This window comes from Platalea leucorodia (genome assembly GCF_965183815.1).
Source record: "Platalea leucorodia genome assembly, chromosome: 3".
Classification (NCBI taxonomy): Eukaryota; Metazoa; Chordata; class Aves; order Pelecaniformes; family Threskiornithidae; genus Platalea; species Platalea leucorodia.
The window spans coordinates 81,715,761-81,735,407 of NC_138825.1; the positions used below are offsets into that span (position 1 = coordinate 81,715,761).

At 36.1% G+C, this 19,647-nt stretch overlaps 1 protein-coding gene across 9 annotated transcripts in view; it reads left to right on the forward strand.

The window, feature by feature from the left end:
- The window catches only part of ASCC3 (activating signal cointegrator 1 complex subunit 3), a 284,668-nt gene that overhangs the window by 96,585 nt on the left and 168,436 nt on the right, over positions 1–19,647 (forward strand). For all 9 annotated transcript variants that reach the window (XM_082307043.1, XM_082307047.1, XM_082307049.1 and 6 more), the window contains one exon: positions 14,388–14,552. In XM_082307043.1, coding sequence (XP_082163169.1) covers positions 14,388–14,552 — 165 coding nt within the window. The remainder of the gene's footprint in view (positions 1–14,387; positions 14,553–19,647) is intronic.

Sequence of the window (19,647 nt, forward strand, 5' to 3'; positions counted from 1 at the left end):
ATCTGAATGTCTTTCTTCCCCAGCCACTGCTGTTTGCTTTTTGAAGACTCTTGTAGTTGTCGTTATCTCTGTTCAGTCACATTTATTTAGCCTAAGCATCAATTCATTTAAACTTCTCATAAAGGTCATGCTTCATTTATGTTTAGTCATTCTCATTTTTCAGTTTTGGACTCTCAGTTGGTTTGCACTTCTTGAATTAAGTTGCCCAAAACATAATGTATTGCCCTAAGGTCATACTGCTGCTGAGCAGAGCGGAAGGTTTATTTAGCATGTCCAAATAACAGGATTTCTGTTCCAAGGTTTCATTTTTTGCCACAGCATAGCATTTTTGGTTCATGTGCAAACTGGTCTGCTCTTTCTCTTTTCCCTGCCCAACTACTGTCTTGCCAGTTGTTTTACATCCTGTATTTGTTGAGATAATTATTCCTAAGGGTCAGATTAATCTATTTTGGCTTTAGCCGTGCAAAAGTTAGGCAATTAATCTAAAGTGGTTGCACAGACTTGTGGGGAGAATACTATAGAGAAAAGACTTCTAAGGCTGATTCATACTAATACGGATGAAATGAACCAGCTAGAGGGAACCTAGACAACTAGTTTAGATGATGAATTTCTAAATTACTAGGTAAGATAGACAAGATGAATCTCATCCTCGGTGTAGAATCTTGAAATTGTATTACTGACTTTCATTCATTAATGCATCTATTCTTTAACTTATTAAGGCATTTTTAAATTCATCCTCCAATGTGTTTACAGCTCTGTGCAGCATAATATCAATTGAAAGGTTAGTGAGTGTAATCTTTAGTCTATCATTAGGATTAGTCATGAAAATATGCAGTAGTATTGAGGTGGATAGACTGCTGTGGAACTCCATTTGATTTGATCCTTTCATTACAACAGCTAACTGTTGGTATTTCCTCTGAGTACTTAAAGGATCCTGCTGAAATCCAAAGGGTGTACTAGTTTTTAGTTAATATAACTGGAGAATATAAATCTGACAACCATACTGTAGGTCTGTTGCAATCACCTTCAACACCTGGTTAACCTTAATATTAGCATACATAATTTTCTCCGGAGTGTAGACTTGAAAGCAAATTTAATGAGATCACATTTGCATGAAAGCAAATGAATTGGTGTTTGGGTTGTCGTTTTGTGAACAGGTGTCACGAAATTGGCTTTTAATGCAATATCTGTTTAACATCAGAATCTCAGCCGAACCAAGAAACCTTTCTTTATCTTACACTTAGTATGCCTCTGAGTCAGTGATTTGCATTGATTCTCAAAAAAAACGTCGTTTGAGACAAAAAACCAAACATGACTTGCTTCCTCTTGCATACAAATTGTGAAAGAAAACAAAACTGTTGGATAAAGGTATGTTAAAAAGGATATTTGGAACAAAATGTCACTGTGGCAATCAGATCTTTTTTCACATAATATTGGGTTAATCCACGTTTTGGGGTAATGCGTTACAGGAGCAGAACAGAAAAAAACTGATCAGGAACAACTGCTTCTTGAAGAACGGTTCCTCACTTTTCAAGGAAGAGTTATCTCTGTGTTTCAGACAATAGGTATTTGATCACTGATTTTTTTTTTTTTCTTTTCTTTTTTTTTCTTTTTCCCAAGTACTAGGAAAAGGAAGACAGATTCTCTCTCCTCCCACTCTGGCTAATCTTAAAAATAAACAATTAAACAAAAGGTTATAATTATGCCAACAAAAGTTATTCTGGACTTATATTTACAGTTAATGAGATATGCAGGACCATTGTGATTAACCTTAAAAGTGTGCCAATATAAATACACTGGAAAAACTGGTAGCTGAGGTCGTCTTTTATCTGTGTTTCCTGAAGTTGTGCAACCCAAGCCTAAAGTTTCCCTGTAGAACAGAGGAGGAATGACTTTGAAACCCTTTTCCTTGCAGCTTTGAGAGAAAAAAGAAAAAGTAAAAAAACAAACAAACAAATCGCCAACCAAGCAACAATATTCTGTTTCTCAGAAATGTCAATGTATATCCAAAAAATGTTCTTGTACTTAGTTTTTCCTTGTAAATTCTTATCCAGTAAACAGACTATCAACTTTAGAATCATAGAATCATTTAGGTTGGAAAAGACCCTTAAGATCATCGAGTCCAACCGTTAATCTAGCACTGCCAAGTCCACCACTAAACCATGTCCTCGAGCACCACGTCTACCCGTCTTTTAAATACCTCCAGGGATGGAGACTCAACCACTTCCCTGGGCAGTCTGTTCCAGGGCCTGACTACCCTTTTGGTGAAGAAGTTTTTCCTAATATCCAACCTAAACCTGCCCTGGCGCAGCTTGAGGCCATTTCCTCTCATGCTGTCGCTTGTTACTAGGGGGAAGAGACTGACCCCCACCTCGCTACAACCTCCTTTCAGGTAGTTGTAGAGAGCAATAAGGTCTCCCCTCAGCCTCCTTTTCTCCAGACTAAACAACCCCAGCTCCCTCAGCCACTCCTCATAAGACTTGTGCTCTAGACCCTCCACCAACTTTGTTGCCCTTCTTTGGACACGCTCCAGCACCTCGATGTCCTTCTTGTAGTGAGAGGCCCAAAACTGAACACAGTATTTGAGGTGCGGCCTCACCAGTGCTGAGTACAGGGGCACTATCACCTCCCTGGTCCTGCTGGCCACACTATTCCTGATACAAGCCAGGATGCCACTGGCCTTCTTGGCCACCTGAGCACACTGCTGGCTCATGTTCAGGCAGCTGTCAACCAACACCCCCAGGTCCTTTTCTACTGGGCAGCTCTTCAGCCACTCCTCCCCAAGCCTGTAGCGTTGCATGGGTTTGTTGTGACCCAAGTGCAGGACCCGGCACTGAGCCTTGTTGAATCTCATGCAGTTGGCCCCAGCCCAACGATCCAGCCTGTTCAGGTCCCTCTGCAGGGCCTTCCTGCCCTCCAGCAGATCGACACTTCCACCCAACTTGGTGTCATCTGCAAACTTACTGAGGGTGCACTCGATCCCCTCATCCAGATCACCAGTGAAGATGTTGAACAGGACTGGCCCCAACACTGAGCCCTGAGGAACACCACTCGTGACTGGCTACCAACTGGATTTGACTCCATTCACCACCACTCTCTGGGCTCGGCTGTCCAGCCAGTTTTTAACCCAGCGCAGAGTGCACTTATCCAAGCAGTGAGCAGCCAGCTTCTCCAGGAGAATTAGCCCAATATTGCTATAAAAACATACACAAGTGTACTGTACATTCAGGTTTTGTTGTTATTCTACTATATCTCTTTTCTATATGAAGAAGGGACTGGGGGAGAAGAAAATACAAAATAACACTGGGAAGACTTGAAAACAAGCAGGCTGGATGCAGTGTCTCAAGAGACAGGCACTTGCAGAAAGTTGTCAGATCTGATTAAGGGAGCTATTGGCATCAATCAGAGCTGACAGCAGTATATCAGAGGTTAGTGTAACTATAATTAGTCAACTGATTAACAGCAAAGAGGAAAAAAGGGTAATGTTTTGGATCAAACTCCTTTAAAACATTTAGATCATTATTTAAGCTTGAAGGCAGAGTGGCTAATTATGTATTTTACAACATAAGAGCTAAATTTCACAAAGTGTGCAAGCTGTTCTTCCTCACTATGGTTGTTAAAATAAGGTTTGTACTGACTCTAAACAGACTCTTTTTTCCTAGAAAAAAAATCAAGAGAGCAGGTGCTCTTACCATATTACTTCTCAGTACAGCTATTGTGGTCCTAATGTCTATTGTTTTCCATAGTTTCTCCTCAGATTAATGTAACTATTCCACATGTAAAGCTTTATATTCTTTTAGTAAGAATATAAAAAACTTCAATGCTTCAATACTCTGTCAGAGTCCGTTGTATTGAGGTTTGAAAGTAGTATTGGAATTTATAAATTAATTTTGTAATCGCTGGGACATCCAGGACTGTGCTGAAAGCATAAAATTTAAAATTTAATATACAAACTTAAATCTGTTAATCATAACTGTGAAACTGAGTATACAACAAATAAAACAATATTGAAAAAAAACAGTTAAACAGTACATGTCAGATGTGTCATAAGTATCTTGCTCTGCTAAGGCCGTGTGCTGATAACATTGTGAATCAGTCGCCTCTTCATTAGGTGGACTACTTGGGTTCTGTAAAGGAACTAAATCATCATGAGTTCCTAGGATTAAGTTATACAGTAAAACATGCTGAACAAAGTTACGTTTCTTCAGTTAAAAATTTATTTGCCATTTTAACAAGTTCTGAGTGGCAGCTCTTACAATTTTTGTTGTTCCCTTGTTGATTTCTAGACCTATTGTTTGTTGATTATTGGTATTAGCTTTGGTGGCTTACTGATTGCTGCTAATATGCATCAACATAATGCACCTCTGTAAGTCTTTCTAACATGAAAAATTCAGTCTTTTATGTAGATACTTTTTGTAAGTATAGTCTTATTGAATGTTTCTAAGATGCTTTTTTATAAATATATGTGATCCTGTATTGCCATTACCTTAGACCACAAATACATGTTAAGACTTGATATAAGATCATCTGTTCACCCAAATGGGTATACTGCTCATCTGCGTATCTTTGTATTGTAAGGAATCTGCTTACTGGAGACATAATTCTGTTTTAACTGTGTAAAACACAGCATCAGACACTTGTCTCTATGAAAAACAAAATATTTGTATTCATTATTTATTACTTCCTACCTTCCTACCTCAAATTCTTGTGTTGAATTGCTGCCCTCTGTTTTACTTTCTATACGTTTATTCGACTCCCTGCCTGAGCTCCAGCTCACATGAGGTTTCATGAAATGCTTGAATAAATCATGCAGAGTAAGAGTGCAATAAAGAGAGGAATAAAAACAGCATTATGAAAGTGACTTGCAGGCTGCTGCCCTTGTAACATGTTTTGATGAAGTTTTACTTCAGAGAGTGGCAAAGTGGTAAAGTGTCCCTCATGGGGTATGATATCAGGTATCTAATACTAAAATTTGTGAGAAGCTCCAAAGCATCACTGACTAGAAGGGAAATATTTCCAAATCATCCAAAGCTCCCAGCATAGCAGCTCTCCCTACAGAATTGCAGAATATGCTGCATTCCAACGAGAGGCTGCTCTGGGTGGATATGTGTGGTTGTGTGCAGTTTTCTGTGTCTCCATTTCTGCACAAGTATAGCTCTTGCAGTGAATTTGCTCCCAGAACAAAGCACCAAGATAAATAGTTACAGCATGAAGAGAGTAAACTGCGTAGGTTGCCCATACCCCTTTGCCAAAAAGCTGTCAGAAGATGAGGAGTGCTGGCTGTGACTGAGCAAAGCTTCCTCTAGAATCAGCCACATAGTCTTAAAACGCTGCTTTCAACTGTGGCAAGGGAAAATTATAGATGCATGTAAAGGAGTGGGAGAAGAAGAGAGAAGACCAGTAGCAAGGTGAAAACAATAAAGATGAGGAAGTTATATTAATTGAAGTAGATCTTTGAGAGAGTGTCTTTGAATATTGACAAGAAAGCAGCAGTGGCTAGACCAGAGTTCTTTATTGCTATCCATCCACAATGCATCACTGTGGTGGAGACAAACTTGTTATGTGAACTATGTTTTTTTCTTTAACTGTATATGCAAATGAAATAGACGTTAAAATTGTTTCTCCTCCAACATCATTAAGGCACTTCAGAAAATACTTCTTTTTGCAAGTAGTATTTGGAATGATGCTTTATCACATTTAATTTCAGTAAAAGAATTCTTTTAATCCGCAAATGATGGGATGATTTCTAGTCATATGTAGTTATTGGTTTATGTTGTTAAAAGGCAAATTTCTGAAATACCTAACATGCATTTTCCAATGGACAGTATATATTTCAGTTATTTCCAGGCTGTATTTTAGTTGTTTCAGTCTTTTTACCTCTCCTTAGTTTTGGCTGTGGTATCTTCAATCAGGCTTTTTTATGCTAACAACAAAATGAGTAACTTCAGCATCATTGGTCATTGCACAGGAACAGAGGAGGTAGCCTCTAGAGAACCGATGCTCACATAGCCACAGGTATCAGGTGTTTTTTATAGTAAGATTTGGTTTTCTTTTTCCTTTCCTAAGGATACTGAAATAGTAAGAGGGTTACTTAATAGAAAGTGGGAAAGGTACAAAGAAATGTTAATGCAAAATGACAAAGAAATGACCGTTAAGAGAGTAAAGTAAATAAAGAATGAAATTACGATGGAAATGTGTATTTCTTGTTGATTTAATCAGTGCTTTGAGAAACAATATTGTGAACTTCACAGAGAAAGATAACATAAATGGAGTATTTACTCTTTATTTAGCAGCTGTTCTAATGATTTCAAAGCAAAGAGGAAGTAATATTTTCATATAGGTATGTTAAATATGAAAATATCTCTGTTGGGCTGCAGGGGTGCGATGACGTATGGTCGTGAAATGTTTGTGGATCTTGACCCAGCTTTGGGAAGATAATTTCAGTTTGGAAACTTCCCATAACAAATAACCTTTATTATTATGATAATTTGACATCCACAGTATTTTCCTCATGCAGAGGCCTCTGGATTTGTTCATTATAATCTTGAGCTTGTTCTACAGTTTCTTTCTAGAAAGGATGATAGATATTAATTCCCAGTGTATACAATAATATGAATTCAAACTTACAGATCAAACGTTTGAAAGTATTTGTGTGTACCATTGTATGCATTTTCACAATTCTGATATAATAAAGGCATACATATTTACATTCTATGTTAAGAAAAGATGTTGAAACTACGTGTTAGTTCATACTACTACTGCTCTGCTTACCCTATGGTAGTGTGCAGGCTTATTTATGGAATAATGCTGATACTCAGAATATCAACACTATCCAGTCTAAGTACAAGGTACTTTTCTACCTTTTATGTTATAGAAAGCTACGTAATCACGTATTAAAACACTGTGTGCTCATGCCCAGGGCATGGGGGCAATCAAATGATAGAGAATATTAATAGAATGCTTTATGAGAAAGGACTTGCATACTGCATTTGTCAGTGCAGTATAAGAACCTGGGTAGTAAGGTTCTTATAGCCCTACAGGATGATGATTTTATGGAATCTGTGGTGAGCTATACGTTTGTTGTAGTAGAAAAATTTCGTGTACCATAGAAGAGTACTTATCTGTTCCCGCCTAGATGAGAATGAAGTCTGTTGCTGTGGTTGGTTCTTTTAAGTAATGGTCATGGCTAAATATTAAAATTGACCATTGTTGATAGTGGTTATTTTCCCTGATGACAGGTATTTGCTGCTTCTCTGAAAAATTCCCCAAAAAGATATTTTCCCCACCTTTTATGAAAACTTCTACATACAGGTGCACACCAGCTTGCCATCTCTAACACTTCTTGGCCTAATGTTTCATGAGCCTACTAAAAAATTTAAAAAAAAAAAAAAAATCAAACATTTTAAGTTACCATGATTCTGGGAAACACTCTACATAAAGAATTACTGCTCATAACTCATTTGTGAACAGAGTATCAGGAAAATTAAAACACGGAAGTGAATGCTAAGCTGAAGATGAGTGAAGTGTTTGGGAGATGGAGCAACTGCTCTATTTGTGCAGCTGTAAGAGATTTTCTCAAAAGATTTTGTTTTGTGCATCCTCTGTTTTGGTCCTTCAGAATTTTGTACACCTTTTGCCATCTTTGTTACTTTTCTATTCAAAGCTTTTAATTCATCAATTCAGTTCAGATTAGTCCTCTGGGATTGTTTTACTGGCTAATTCTAGTGCCTGTAAGATTGGCAATTCTTTATTTGGACTTAAAATCTAATGGTTGATTCCAGTTTTGTAGTTTTGCAAAAGCCTTTACTCGTATTCATTTTATAAAAATTATTTTATTCAATAGCTCACTGGCAGCAAGATCTACGTTCTGAATGGGGCTGATTACGGCAGACTAGTTTTCAGTCTTCTGTTGCTGCTGTTCATTTTTATTCTCAGGAATGTCCATAAAATCTCTGCTTTAAGAAATTTAACAGTGTCTTTCCTTTGTAATAATTTCATCAATTCATTCAAAAATATTGTATTTAAATAATAGTTGAATTCTATTTATCATGTGCACAAGAACAGAAACTTATAAAAATCTGTTTGAAGAGAAATTGCTGAAAGTATGATTTGACTTGTAGGTTGTTTACTCAATCACAATATGCAAACTTATATAAACCCATTGTCAGTCCCAAAATTTAGGCTGTTATGAGGTCTGATAAAGCAAAAACCTAAAATGAGAATATGTTTAAAATTTGCCATGCATGCCTACTTTAGTAATGATGTCTTACCTTCCAGGAAGGTTTGAACAGATGTAAGGTAGACTATTTTGAGGATCCACGTTTAAGATAATGGGGCAGGGAGAATTTAATTTACTAACCTGATGATTCACAACCAACTGTTCTCCCTCTTTTTTGTAATCAGAATGGTATGTTGTCTAAAAGAAAAATGGAACACTAGTCCCTTTCTCCTATCATCCCAGTTGATGTTTAACCTGAGATCTGAGTCAACCAGTTCTTTATACATTTTGGTTTGACAATATCTGGCAGATAGGAACAACGACCTAGGTCTTTTCTAATTGTTTTCTGGAAATCATAGTAATTAGGAAGTTATCTGTGGGGGTTTTTTATGAGTTTTGATTTATTGTTGTATGTATGAAAGGGACAAAAGGTCAGATAAGTGGCAGACATACTTGGAGGCCGAAGTGGCTAGAGTGGAAAACAGTTCTCAAAAATGGTCTTGAAGAACTTAAAAGCAGTGAATTTTGTAGTATGGGACGTTATAACTAAATATTTTATGGAGTTTGTTCTGAAATGTTTTCATATGTGGATTGGACCTGTGGGAGTGTGAATTTGAGGATTACCATAGTTATACTAGCCTCAGAGTGTATGCACAAATTATTTAGGCAGAAATCAGATACTACTCATGTGCAAGATGTGTTTGAGAGAAATTAAAGCAGCAAAAAATTTAAGGGATTGCAAGCGAGCTGTTGAAAAGGTAAACCTGCAGGCTGTGCCAACTGCTAGAAAGTAATGTTGGACTCTAAGAAATTATGGAAGATCATTTGATTTCAGTGAGACTAAGAAAAACCCCGAACAACAACAAAACCCAGCATTTTTCAACATACTGATCTTGTGAAACTATGGTGAACATGTAACTTCCTCTTACCATGAAGTCTGGCTTCTAAGGGGACTGAAGAAAAACAGAAAAATAGTTAGCAAATCATGCAATTATAGAAAAATGCATTTTCACTATCACTCGAAATTTTGTCAGTTGACGTTGAAATTATCAGTTAGTATTGTCCCTTTTGACTTCATTTTTCAAAGTGAAGTGACTTTTTTTTCTTTGAGTTCTTACCTGAACATTATGTAAAGTAATGTAGGGATATGTTAAATAACCCCAAAGCTAAATGAAATAATTTTGGGTTGAAATATGTCTTTTTTTTTTTTAAACTATTTTCTTTTTTGGTATAACAGTGAAATTGGTCAGCAGTCCTCATGTAAGACAGAAGACTCTTTGTGATAAACCCATGTTTTCGCTGGTAGAAAAAGTCGGTGCGGAATAGTTACTAATGATAATCCAAAAAGCATTGGAAAAGGAGAATTGTATGTGTGAAGAGAAATTTAAGCTGACAGTAAAAATATTGACAGTTAACCCATTTCTATTCAGCCATACCCTAATACAAAAACCAGATTGAAATGTCTTGCATGAGCTGCAGTTCATTAAGCAAATGTGACACTTTATTTTCTAGCTATTTCAATACTGAAAGAGGTGAAGTGGTGAAATAGCAATATAAATGAACACGCTTCTCGGTGTGCTGATAACTCAAGTGAAAGTAAAAAAAAAGAAAATATTAAAAAGATGTTTCAAGACTTGGTTACTGTGTCCTTCCCTTGCCCCCAAACAGAAAGCCGAATCCTTTAGCTGAATTTCAGTTTTGAGTTTATAGCTCTGTGGATAAAATACGTTGTCTCTGAAGATTAATTATAAAAAGAAATGCCACTACTGCATTTAAAACTAAGTATAAGATGGATCATAATGCTGCTTTGTTTATTATTTTAATTGAAGAAAATAATCTCTAGCATTGTTAACATTTGCTGATAGTCAACATTTTCTTTTAGCTGATATTTTTAATTAGCACTTTATATATCTGAACTCAATTTATGGTTTAAGACTACAAAGCTGATTTGTTTGGATTTTTTTGGAGGAATTTTTTTCTCAACTGTCATTTCTGGCAAAATAAATATAAGAACCAATCATTTTCTGGCAAGACATTCTGTGGAGATCTCTGGTCTTACTAAATGAGACAGTATATCAAGTATAGCTTTTGATTCAGGTTGTTACTTTGAGTAACATAGCTGGTTTAAATTAAGATCAAAGTAAAAGGGCATTATAATGAATATTTAGTCATCACTCAGTAACAGAAGAATTAATGATACCATTTTAAATATATATCCTGATAACATGACTGACTTAAAAAAAAAAAAAAAAAAAGACTGTGATCTGAACATTGCCAATTTAGATTTAGCAAATTAGCTAAGTAGCATGCATTCGTAGTATTTCACACCTTAAAGTCTTAATATGCATTGCTAAATATATTTCCTCACTGTTTGCTAATTAATGTTCTGTGGAAGTGCAGCTGCTAATTTTTTGTGGTTGACATGACTCATTTTAAAGTGGTAACAGTTGCATCTGTAGTAGTGTTACAATTCAGTTCATAAATTATGGTCATACATTTTTGCATCTACTATTTCATAGGAGTACAAGCATTTGAAAAATCTGTATTTGCTAACAAAATGCACCTGGTAATATAACAAAACATAGAAACACCCTACACAGGCCACCACTCTCTCAGTGATATTAGTGACTCAGTGAGTCTTTTGTGTGTTAAGTTTTAAATATTGCAGGACAGGAGCATCTTTTTCTGTAATATCACAAAGTCTCTTCAGGAATAATTCTTGGTAATCAGTAAAGACTGATATATTCTGATGGTAGAACAATTGGACTGGAACAATATTGCGAGGCAGTGCAGGGAAAAATATTTCTCTGATGAGAATAAACATTATCAGGATATCTCTTGTGGAGATCAAATGAAGGAAAAAATATCCATACACGCATGTGTTTTCTAAGATAGATTTTTTCCTAATATTTTGAAAGAAACACAGCAGGATGTAAGCAATCCAGGAGGTTCCTGGAGTGCATTGATGAGAACTTCCTCCTCCAGGTGGTAGAGGAGCCAATGAGGAGAGGTGCTCTGCTGTACTTCATACTCACCAACAAGGGAGGGGCTCATTGGGGATGTGAAGATCAAAGGCAAACTTGACTGCAGTGACGATGAGATGGTGGAGTTCAAGATCCTGAGAGGAAGAAGCAGGGCAAAAAGCAAGCTCACAGCCCTGGACTTCAGGAGAGCAGGCTTTGGCCTCTTCAGAGACCTGCTTGGAAGAGTCCCTGGAAGGAAGAGGGGCCCAAGAAAGCTGGCTGATATTCAAGGATCACCTCCAAGCTCAAGAGCAGTACAATCCAACGAATAGGAAGTCAGCCAAAAATGCCAGGAGGCCTGCATGGATTAACAAGTTGCTCCTGGCCAAACTCAAACACAAAAAAAGCATACAGAGGGTGGAAGCAAGGACAGGTAACCTGAGAGGAATACAGAGACATTGTCTGAGCATCCAGGGATGAAGTTAAGAAAGCTGAAGTCCAAACGGAATTGTATCTGGTCAGGGATACCAAAGACAATAAGATAGGCAACAAAATAAAGACTAAGGAAAATGTGGGCTCATTGCTGAATGAGACAGGGGACGTGGTTACACAGGACATGGAAAAGGCTGAGGTACTGAATGCCTCCTTTGCCTCAGTGTTTACTAGCAAGACCAGCCTTCAGAAATCCCAGGTCCCAGTGACTTGGGGAAAGTCTGGAGCAAGTATTGTTTTATTTTTTTGTCAGTCTGGGATCTAGTGCAGCAATCTTAACTTTTCTTATTTGTACATCATGTTCTCACAGATAAGCTTTTGTTTGAGAAGATGACATGAATCACATGTTCTGTTGCGTTTACATTATCTGGTCAATTTGAGATCGGATACTGATAGTATCTGGTCAACTCTTTTAATTTATGGGTTTTTAGTATTCTACCATGGCTGCTCAGAATATAGCAAACGCTGACTAAATGAAAACAATTGTTGTGTGCGTAAGCTTTTGTAGGGGCTTACTGGTATTAATGTTTGCTGTAGAAGCATTATCATCTATAAGGTTAAACTGTGTGTCATCTTAGTGTTTTTTTTTCCTGAACATCTAAAGTTAAGAGAAAGCCCAATCATAGAATGTGTTTATTATGAAAGAACTGATAGGGATCAGATGCATGTTTTCCTGTCTGATTGTAGATTCAATTGTTATTTGTGATGTGAAGCATGGGTTCATCAAATACTAAATGTTAAAATTTATTTATTACTGTTTGTTCTTTTTTTCTTTAAGTAGAATTACAGAGAAATATTTATTGGGAGGACAAATATGGATGTAATATTGCTTTAAGAGCCAAAGGCCTTGATACTAAAATTTGTATTAAAATAATCTTGGAATCAAAATCTGTCAGAAGAAACTACCCCACATGTTTGGGAGGAAAAAGTTAGCAAGTTAGTTAAAAATACTTTGTTAAATAAAGTTATCCTGATAGAAGTAGGAGGTTTTTGCCATTTAGAATTCCTATTTTAAAAGCTCTAGCATAAACCTCATTTGCTTATCTATCTAACACTTGTTTTATCTATCCTCTTATAGGATAAGGTAATTCAAGATTGTTGACTGGCATTTGGTCAATGTCAGTAGAATTTCAGAAAACAACTGTCCTGTTCTCTTGATCCTGTCACAAGTTAATAAGCTTATTTCTAAACATGAACCACTTACAGGTTCATGATCACTGGGCTGTGAGGTTTTTTTAGTATCATGCCTGTTTATGAAAGCTGTTAGAAGTTTCCCCATTTCGCCAATTCTTAATATCGTTCAGTGATTGGTAGTTGAATTTTTAAAAAGTTTCATTTCAGAAAAGATAATCAAACAATCCCCATCTTCTTTTACTCATTAAAGCACGCATTTTGCTCTAGATATCACCTAAACAAGATTTGCCCAATTTTTAAACTTTTATATTAGGGCCTATGAAACAACAGAATATGAATTTTCCTTTTTATTTTCTGAGTGATTTCCAACTGCAAAGTTACAGAGCAACCTTTATTTTAGTAGTTCTAAGGGGGTTTTTTGTGAAATAAGTGAGACTGTAAGGTAAGCTTTGTGCCTGTCCCAGAAACCTCAAGCTTTGATAGAGAGTGATTCATTAGGTTTGTTATGAATAGGCAATAAATAATTGCCCTTAAATCATAGTCATAATTTGCAGGGAAGTTACTACTGAATTTCAGTGGATGAGATTCAGTTCTATGGGGGTTTTATACATAGCGGTTGGCACTTAAATAGGAAACTATTTTTGTTGAATAGTATATGAGGAATCTGTATTTCTGTTTGAAACAGCTGCTGAGAATTTTTTGGGGTGAGGAGTGAGATGCTTTCTTTGGAGTGACGACTTCATGTCCTATTTTTAAATTTTAAAATGCTGCTTCCTTGAATTCTTGTGTTAAGGTCACATGAGGTGACTGCTGAGTATGTTGTCATTGTGGAGAGTAGAGGGTACTACAATTGTTTGGCAATTGGGAGATTGAATGTACCTCTCTTATCTGTTTGATAGTCTGTTACTTAGGGATTTATGCAAAAAGAGAAGCCATTGCAAGAGCATACAAGAAATGGCACCATAATAGAGACTTACCACAGATGTATCTACATGAAACAATAATGTTTAGAAGTTAGATTTTCCAAGACTGGTGGAAGTTGTTTAATCTGTTTTGCCTGTGCAAGGATCAGGATATCAAAATGTACAACTTGAAAGCATGCCTTAGGGAGAAAGCATTTCACAGGGAACTGGGAACTATCAGCTCAAGCTCAGGTATGAGGGGGGTCTTAGGTGTTCATTGTGCTGGGGTGAAGGTTAGAAATCTTTTATCACAGATAATTTTTAGTGAGACACATACATTAAATGACTCATATAATTATATAAGGAGTTAATTCTGGATAGCTGCTTAATTGTTTTAATGTGGAAAATGTATACAAATGATGCACAGTAGCTTGAAGTTATGAGTTGATATTTCCATATGGTTTTTCATACTGAATCCTACTAATGGCCATCCAACACACGTAAATGCAGCAAACTGTGTCTGCCTCAAATATATAAAGTAGGTAAAATTTAAGATAGCTTTGTTAAGCTCTCCATTGCATTTACTTTGCTGTATATTAAAATACTGGGTTTTTTATAAATTTGAATCTGGATTTTTCTTTGTAAATGCTGAATATTTCTTTTTTTCTGCTCTACTAGATGCTTGTGACTACTCCAGAGAAATGGGATGTAGTGACAAGAAAAAGTGTTGGTGATGTAGCCCTCTCTCAGCTGGTAAAACTCTTGATTCTCGATGAAGTTCATCTGTTGCATGAAGACAGAGGACCAGTACTTGAAAGTATAGTAGCACGTACTTTACGTCAGGTAAGAGCGAAAAAATTTTTATTTTATTTTATTTTGGTCAAGAATTTTATTTTGGTCAAGAACAGATAGATTTCTGTGTAAAAGGAGAAATGCTTAGACAGTGAAATCAAAATGCTTACACAGCTTAAAATTTATTTTATAGATATTCTGTATTAAGAATAAAGAAAAATTTTTGTCTTCTACCTTCTCTTCTGTATTGTATCAACTATCAGATTCCTAGGTTGCATAGTTTATCACAGAGCTATTTCTTCACTTATTATTTATTTACTTAATATTAGGTTACTTACTGTACAAGTAACAGCAAAATTAAACATTTTTAAACAAATAACCAGGTTAATGTTTTAACATAACCAAAATTGAAAGTATTTTCTTACCAGGAATGCTGATTTTTAATTAGCAGTTTTCCTAGGAGAAATTTTTTTTTTAATGAAAAGTAGTGTCTTAAATCTAGGTAAAACTTTCAGCACTGCTAGAAAAATGCTATGCAATTTTTACTTTAGCATAATTCGTCCTTTTTTTTTTTTCCCCCATGCTTTAGTGGTACTTCTAAATACCAAGATTTGAAATGGGAAAAGGAGAAAAGGATGAATGTTTTTCTTAAATCTTGTACAAAAGCAAGATTCAGAGTTAGGCATTTACAAGATTTACAGAGATGGGCATTTACAAGAAAAATAAATTGTGGAATTTAGGGATGAATAAAAAGGATGGAATTAGGATAAATAAATAATGGTAAGGAGCAGATAGAATGCCTTTTTTTTTTTTTTGTCATGCAGAGCAGAAGTATGTTAATACAAATAATCTGTAACAAAAATAAACACAATTGGTATTGTTATGACTCTATTTGTAGCATGTTAAATGTTTAAAGCCTTTTAGCTTTCAAGATGCTTTTTTCTTGGTAAGGCTACACTAACCTTGTTAAGGCGCTCTGAATCATCTGATTCCAGCTCCTTTAAGAACAGAATAAAATGGACATCTGCTGAAATCCAGTACAAAAAGTGTAAAGGTCCCGTATAAAGAACAACATAAGTAATAATTCCTTATTGGAAGCTAAACTTGGAAAGATTTCTTTTTTTTTTTTTTTTTTTTGAATGGAGAGTAGGGCTTTGTAAAGTGTAGACTACCTCAAGGGCACTAAAGCTTAACCTGTTTGATATTGTATTTTCCTTCTTAAATTGATTTGATTACCTTGTTTTCCTTAGGTGTCTTTAAGCTAAAGTATCTCAGCTTCTAGCAGTGACCATGGCGGTCATTGTCTTCATGTCAGATTGCAAGACTCATTCATTTTTTAATGTGAAGTTTTGTGAGACTTTTAAGGTAGGCTTCAGCTGTCCAAAATAGATGTCTGGAGCCGTTTTATCTACCCTACATTATTCAGCTTGGCATCCTGTTTCTGCTTCATTTCGACACAAATCTCCCATAGATCCTTTTGTTTTGTGTCTGTCAAGCCTGTGCAGGTAACTTAAGGAATATAAAATCTGAGGCAATTACATCTTGGGTACTGAATCCTACCCTTAGTGCATTTATTGTAATATAGCAGTATCTTGCTTCAACACTCATTTAAAAAATAGCTCTCTAGGGTGCTTTAATCTTCTAGGGTTTCAAGGTTTGTTTTACCTACCAAGTTGGAGTTTAATTCATCTGGAATTGAAGCTACTTATTTGTAACCCTTTCTCAAGTGAGACGGTTGGAAAGAAAAACAAAACACAAATCTTGACATTAACTATCTCACCACCTTTCTGAAGACCTTATTTATTCTAAGTTGATAAGAAAGGCAGTATTGGAGACCACTACGAATCTTTACAAGAAGGTAGCTGAAGAGAGGGAAAATTGACAGTATAAAAATACCCTAAAAAAACTCCACAGTTAAACAGATAACAAAACTACTTGTAGAAATATTTAGAATTATGCAGTAAAAAACAATTCCAGACAAAAATATTTTGAATTGCAAGCCTCCCAGAGAGCTTGGGGACAAAGAAACAGGAGATGTTTTGTACAAGTGTTTTAGCTTTTTAATATGGAAACAAATAATAAGAGAGTTAGTTTTTAAAATTACACTGAACAGTTATACTGCAGCATCTGAGCCTGCAAGCATAGCTCTGTGAAGTTTGCAGTATACATCCATAACTAATTATGAAGTTACTGGAACTTGTGTTTGGTGACTAAAAAAGATGACAATTTCTGAATTCAGAAGTATTTCACTGGAGTTTAGTGAAAATACTATTATAGATGTTTTAAGTGTAAAAATACCGCACCTAATAATGTTTTAATGATATTTTTCAAAGAAAAAATATTTGGTTTTATTTCTTTGGTTCTGTTCCGTGCTCATAGTTCTGTTTTCTGCATTTTGATACAAATTCATAAACGTTCCTGGAGCAGGAACTAAACCCAGGATATTCAGCCCACCCTGGAGAATGTCCTTCTGACTTCAGTGATTCTGTATGAAACATGAAGCTCCTCTCCAGCCCTTCTGAAAGTAGTTCTAGAATATATTTTTCACTGCTATCTGTATAAGCATTATACTCGTTCAATATTCATGCACACAGGAGGTAAGAATAATTGTTCAGTTCTTAAAAAAAAATCAAACAAAAAAAACACAAAAAAACATTGACAACATCAATCTAAACTATCTTTATTGTCAATTACAGCACTGCAGTAATTGCTGAAATCAATTACCTGATTTGTATACTGGTTCAAGGTATCAGAAATATTGACTAGTTTTTCCTGATTTGTAGCAGAGGGATTCAGAAAGTGATTAGACAAGTAATTCAAAGAAAAATCCATTGCAGATTAATAGTCACTAGATGAGACTGGGGGCTGTAGTAACTGGGGCCTATGCTGGCGAATAACATTGACATTTTCCCTGTTACTGTGTTGCCCCTTTTGGCCACTGAGAGAGACAGTGTGTTGAAGTAGTTGGATTTTTGGTCTGATGTGGAACAGTCATTTCTTGTATCACTTCTAGGACAGAACTGTGATAAATTCCTTTGAATACTACTTAAGCCTTTTCAATAAATCACTAATAGCTATTCTAATAATGGCGTGTACTTGTAGTTTCATCTGGGTCAAACTTCCCTAGCTTCTATATGAGACTATCTTATGAGACAATGTCATGATTCCTGTTCAGGTCAGGATGTATAACGTAGTGCCTTTTACATTTTGCAGGGCTTGTTATCCTGTCTTATAGCATGTCTCTTGTTTTGTTGGAGTGCGTGAGGGTTGTTTTGCTTAGATGGTGGATAACAGAAAAACAGGCTTTTTTTGGGGGGGGGGGGAGGGTGGTGGTGGTGTCTTTTTAAGAATTAGTGTTCAGCTAGGTACTTGGGCCTACAACTGTGCTAGAAAAGAATGTTTTGAGATCTGTATTCATATGCTATATAAGTACAGCTATGCAAATACATTCTTAAAACAGGAATATCCTGATGCATTAGCAGGTCTATCCTAATTTGTACCTCAAAATACTTGAATTATGATTGTACTTTCCCCCAGATGACCACTGAGTCACACCACTTACTGTAAGACTTTAACATGTTCATTTTAACTTATGGCATTTTTTAGAATCGTTTTTTTTTAAAAACCTGGAAGGAGCGTGTATATTGGAATCGCTGACAGTTTTACTCGTAGCAGAATGAACAGCATATTCGTGCATGTTTGCACTTTTCAAATTTTAGACAATGCTTTTGCAAGTGATTTAAATTGACTTTGCTAAAAATTTTGGTGGGAAAATTGCTTTGAGCTCTGTTATATACTGTAGGTATAACATCAAACAACTTCTTTGAATCCAATTTATAGCTTTGATGTTTAAAGTTTTAGTCCAGAGCATAATGCAGATGTAAAACTGAAATGCTTGAACTTTTTAATCAAACTTTCCACACTTCTGTAATATCTACTAAGTTTATTAGCTTGAAAGAAAAAATTGACTGCTTTTAAAGGACACTGAATTATTCTGTCATAATTATTCAGAGATTTTGATGACTTCTTTACTGCTTACGGGTATTTTTTCACAAAAAGCATACTGAATATTATACTTGAGTGATTATGTGAGTTTTGATACCTTCTCTCAACTATGTGAATTATAAATTAAATAAAAGAAAATTCACAGTAAAAGACTTCTCAGATTTTGGTGAACTAAAGCTCCCATCTTAGATACACAAATATTGTTCTCATCACAGTCTCATTCTTCAAATTTAAGTTTCAGTTGCTTTATGTTTTTGTATTAGATCAACAAAGTTGCTAGATAAATAACAGGTGGAACAACAAAGCAGGAGAAGCAATCCAAGAGGTTCCTGGAGTGCATTGATGAGAACTTCCTCCTCCAGGTGACAGAGGAGCCAACGAGGAGAGGTGCTCTGCTGTACCTCATACTCACCAACAAGGGAGGGACTCATTGGGGATATGAAGATCAAAGGCAGATTTGGCTGCAGTGACCATGAGATGGTGGAGTTCTCCTTCCCCTGGAAATTCTCATGTTGCCTTTCTGAGCTTTCTTTCCTCATGACCCCTTATTTAAGAAACTTTCCCTCTCAGCTGTCATGTAGTTTTCCTTGCTCTGGATGCATTTTCAATATCTCTAGTTGTTATCTCCCATACCTCTTTTTTTTCCTGTCCCTTTGTTTCCCTCTTTTACCTCCTTAGTAGAAATCAGAAGCAAACAAGTTCAGAGGTTTTTCACCCAAAGCCAAATGCCTAGTTGTTATCAAATTAGGAATTTTTGTGTGCTTGGAATCCCATTCTTGATTAAAAAAATTTGAGCAGTTTAAAAAAAAACAAAAAAAAAACAAAAACAAACAAACAAAAAAAACCACAAGGCTGAGAGCTAACGACTATAGCTTGTGTCTAACGATAGCCTGCTGTAGAATCACAGGATCATAGAATTGTTTAGGTTGGAAAGGATCTTTAGGATCATCAAGTCCAACCGTTAACCTAGCACTGCCAAGCCCAACACTAAGCCATGTCCTTAAGCACCACGTCTACCCGTCTTTTAAATACCTCCAGGGATGGGGACTCAACCACTTCCCTGGGCAGCCTGTTCCAATGCCTGACTACCCTTTTGGTGAAGAAGTTTTTCCTAATATCCAACCTAAACCTGCCCTGGCGC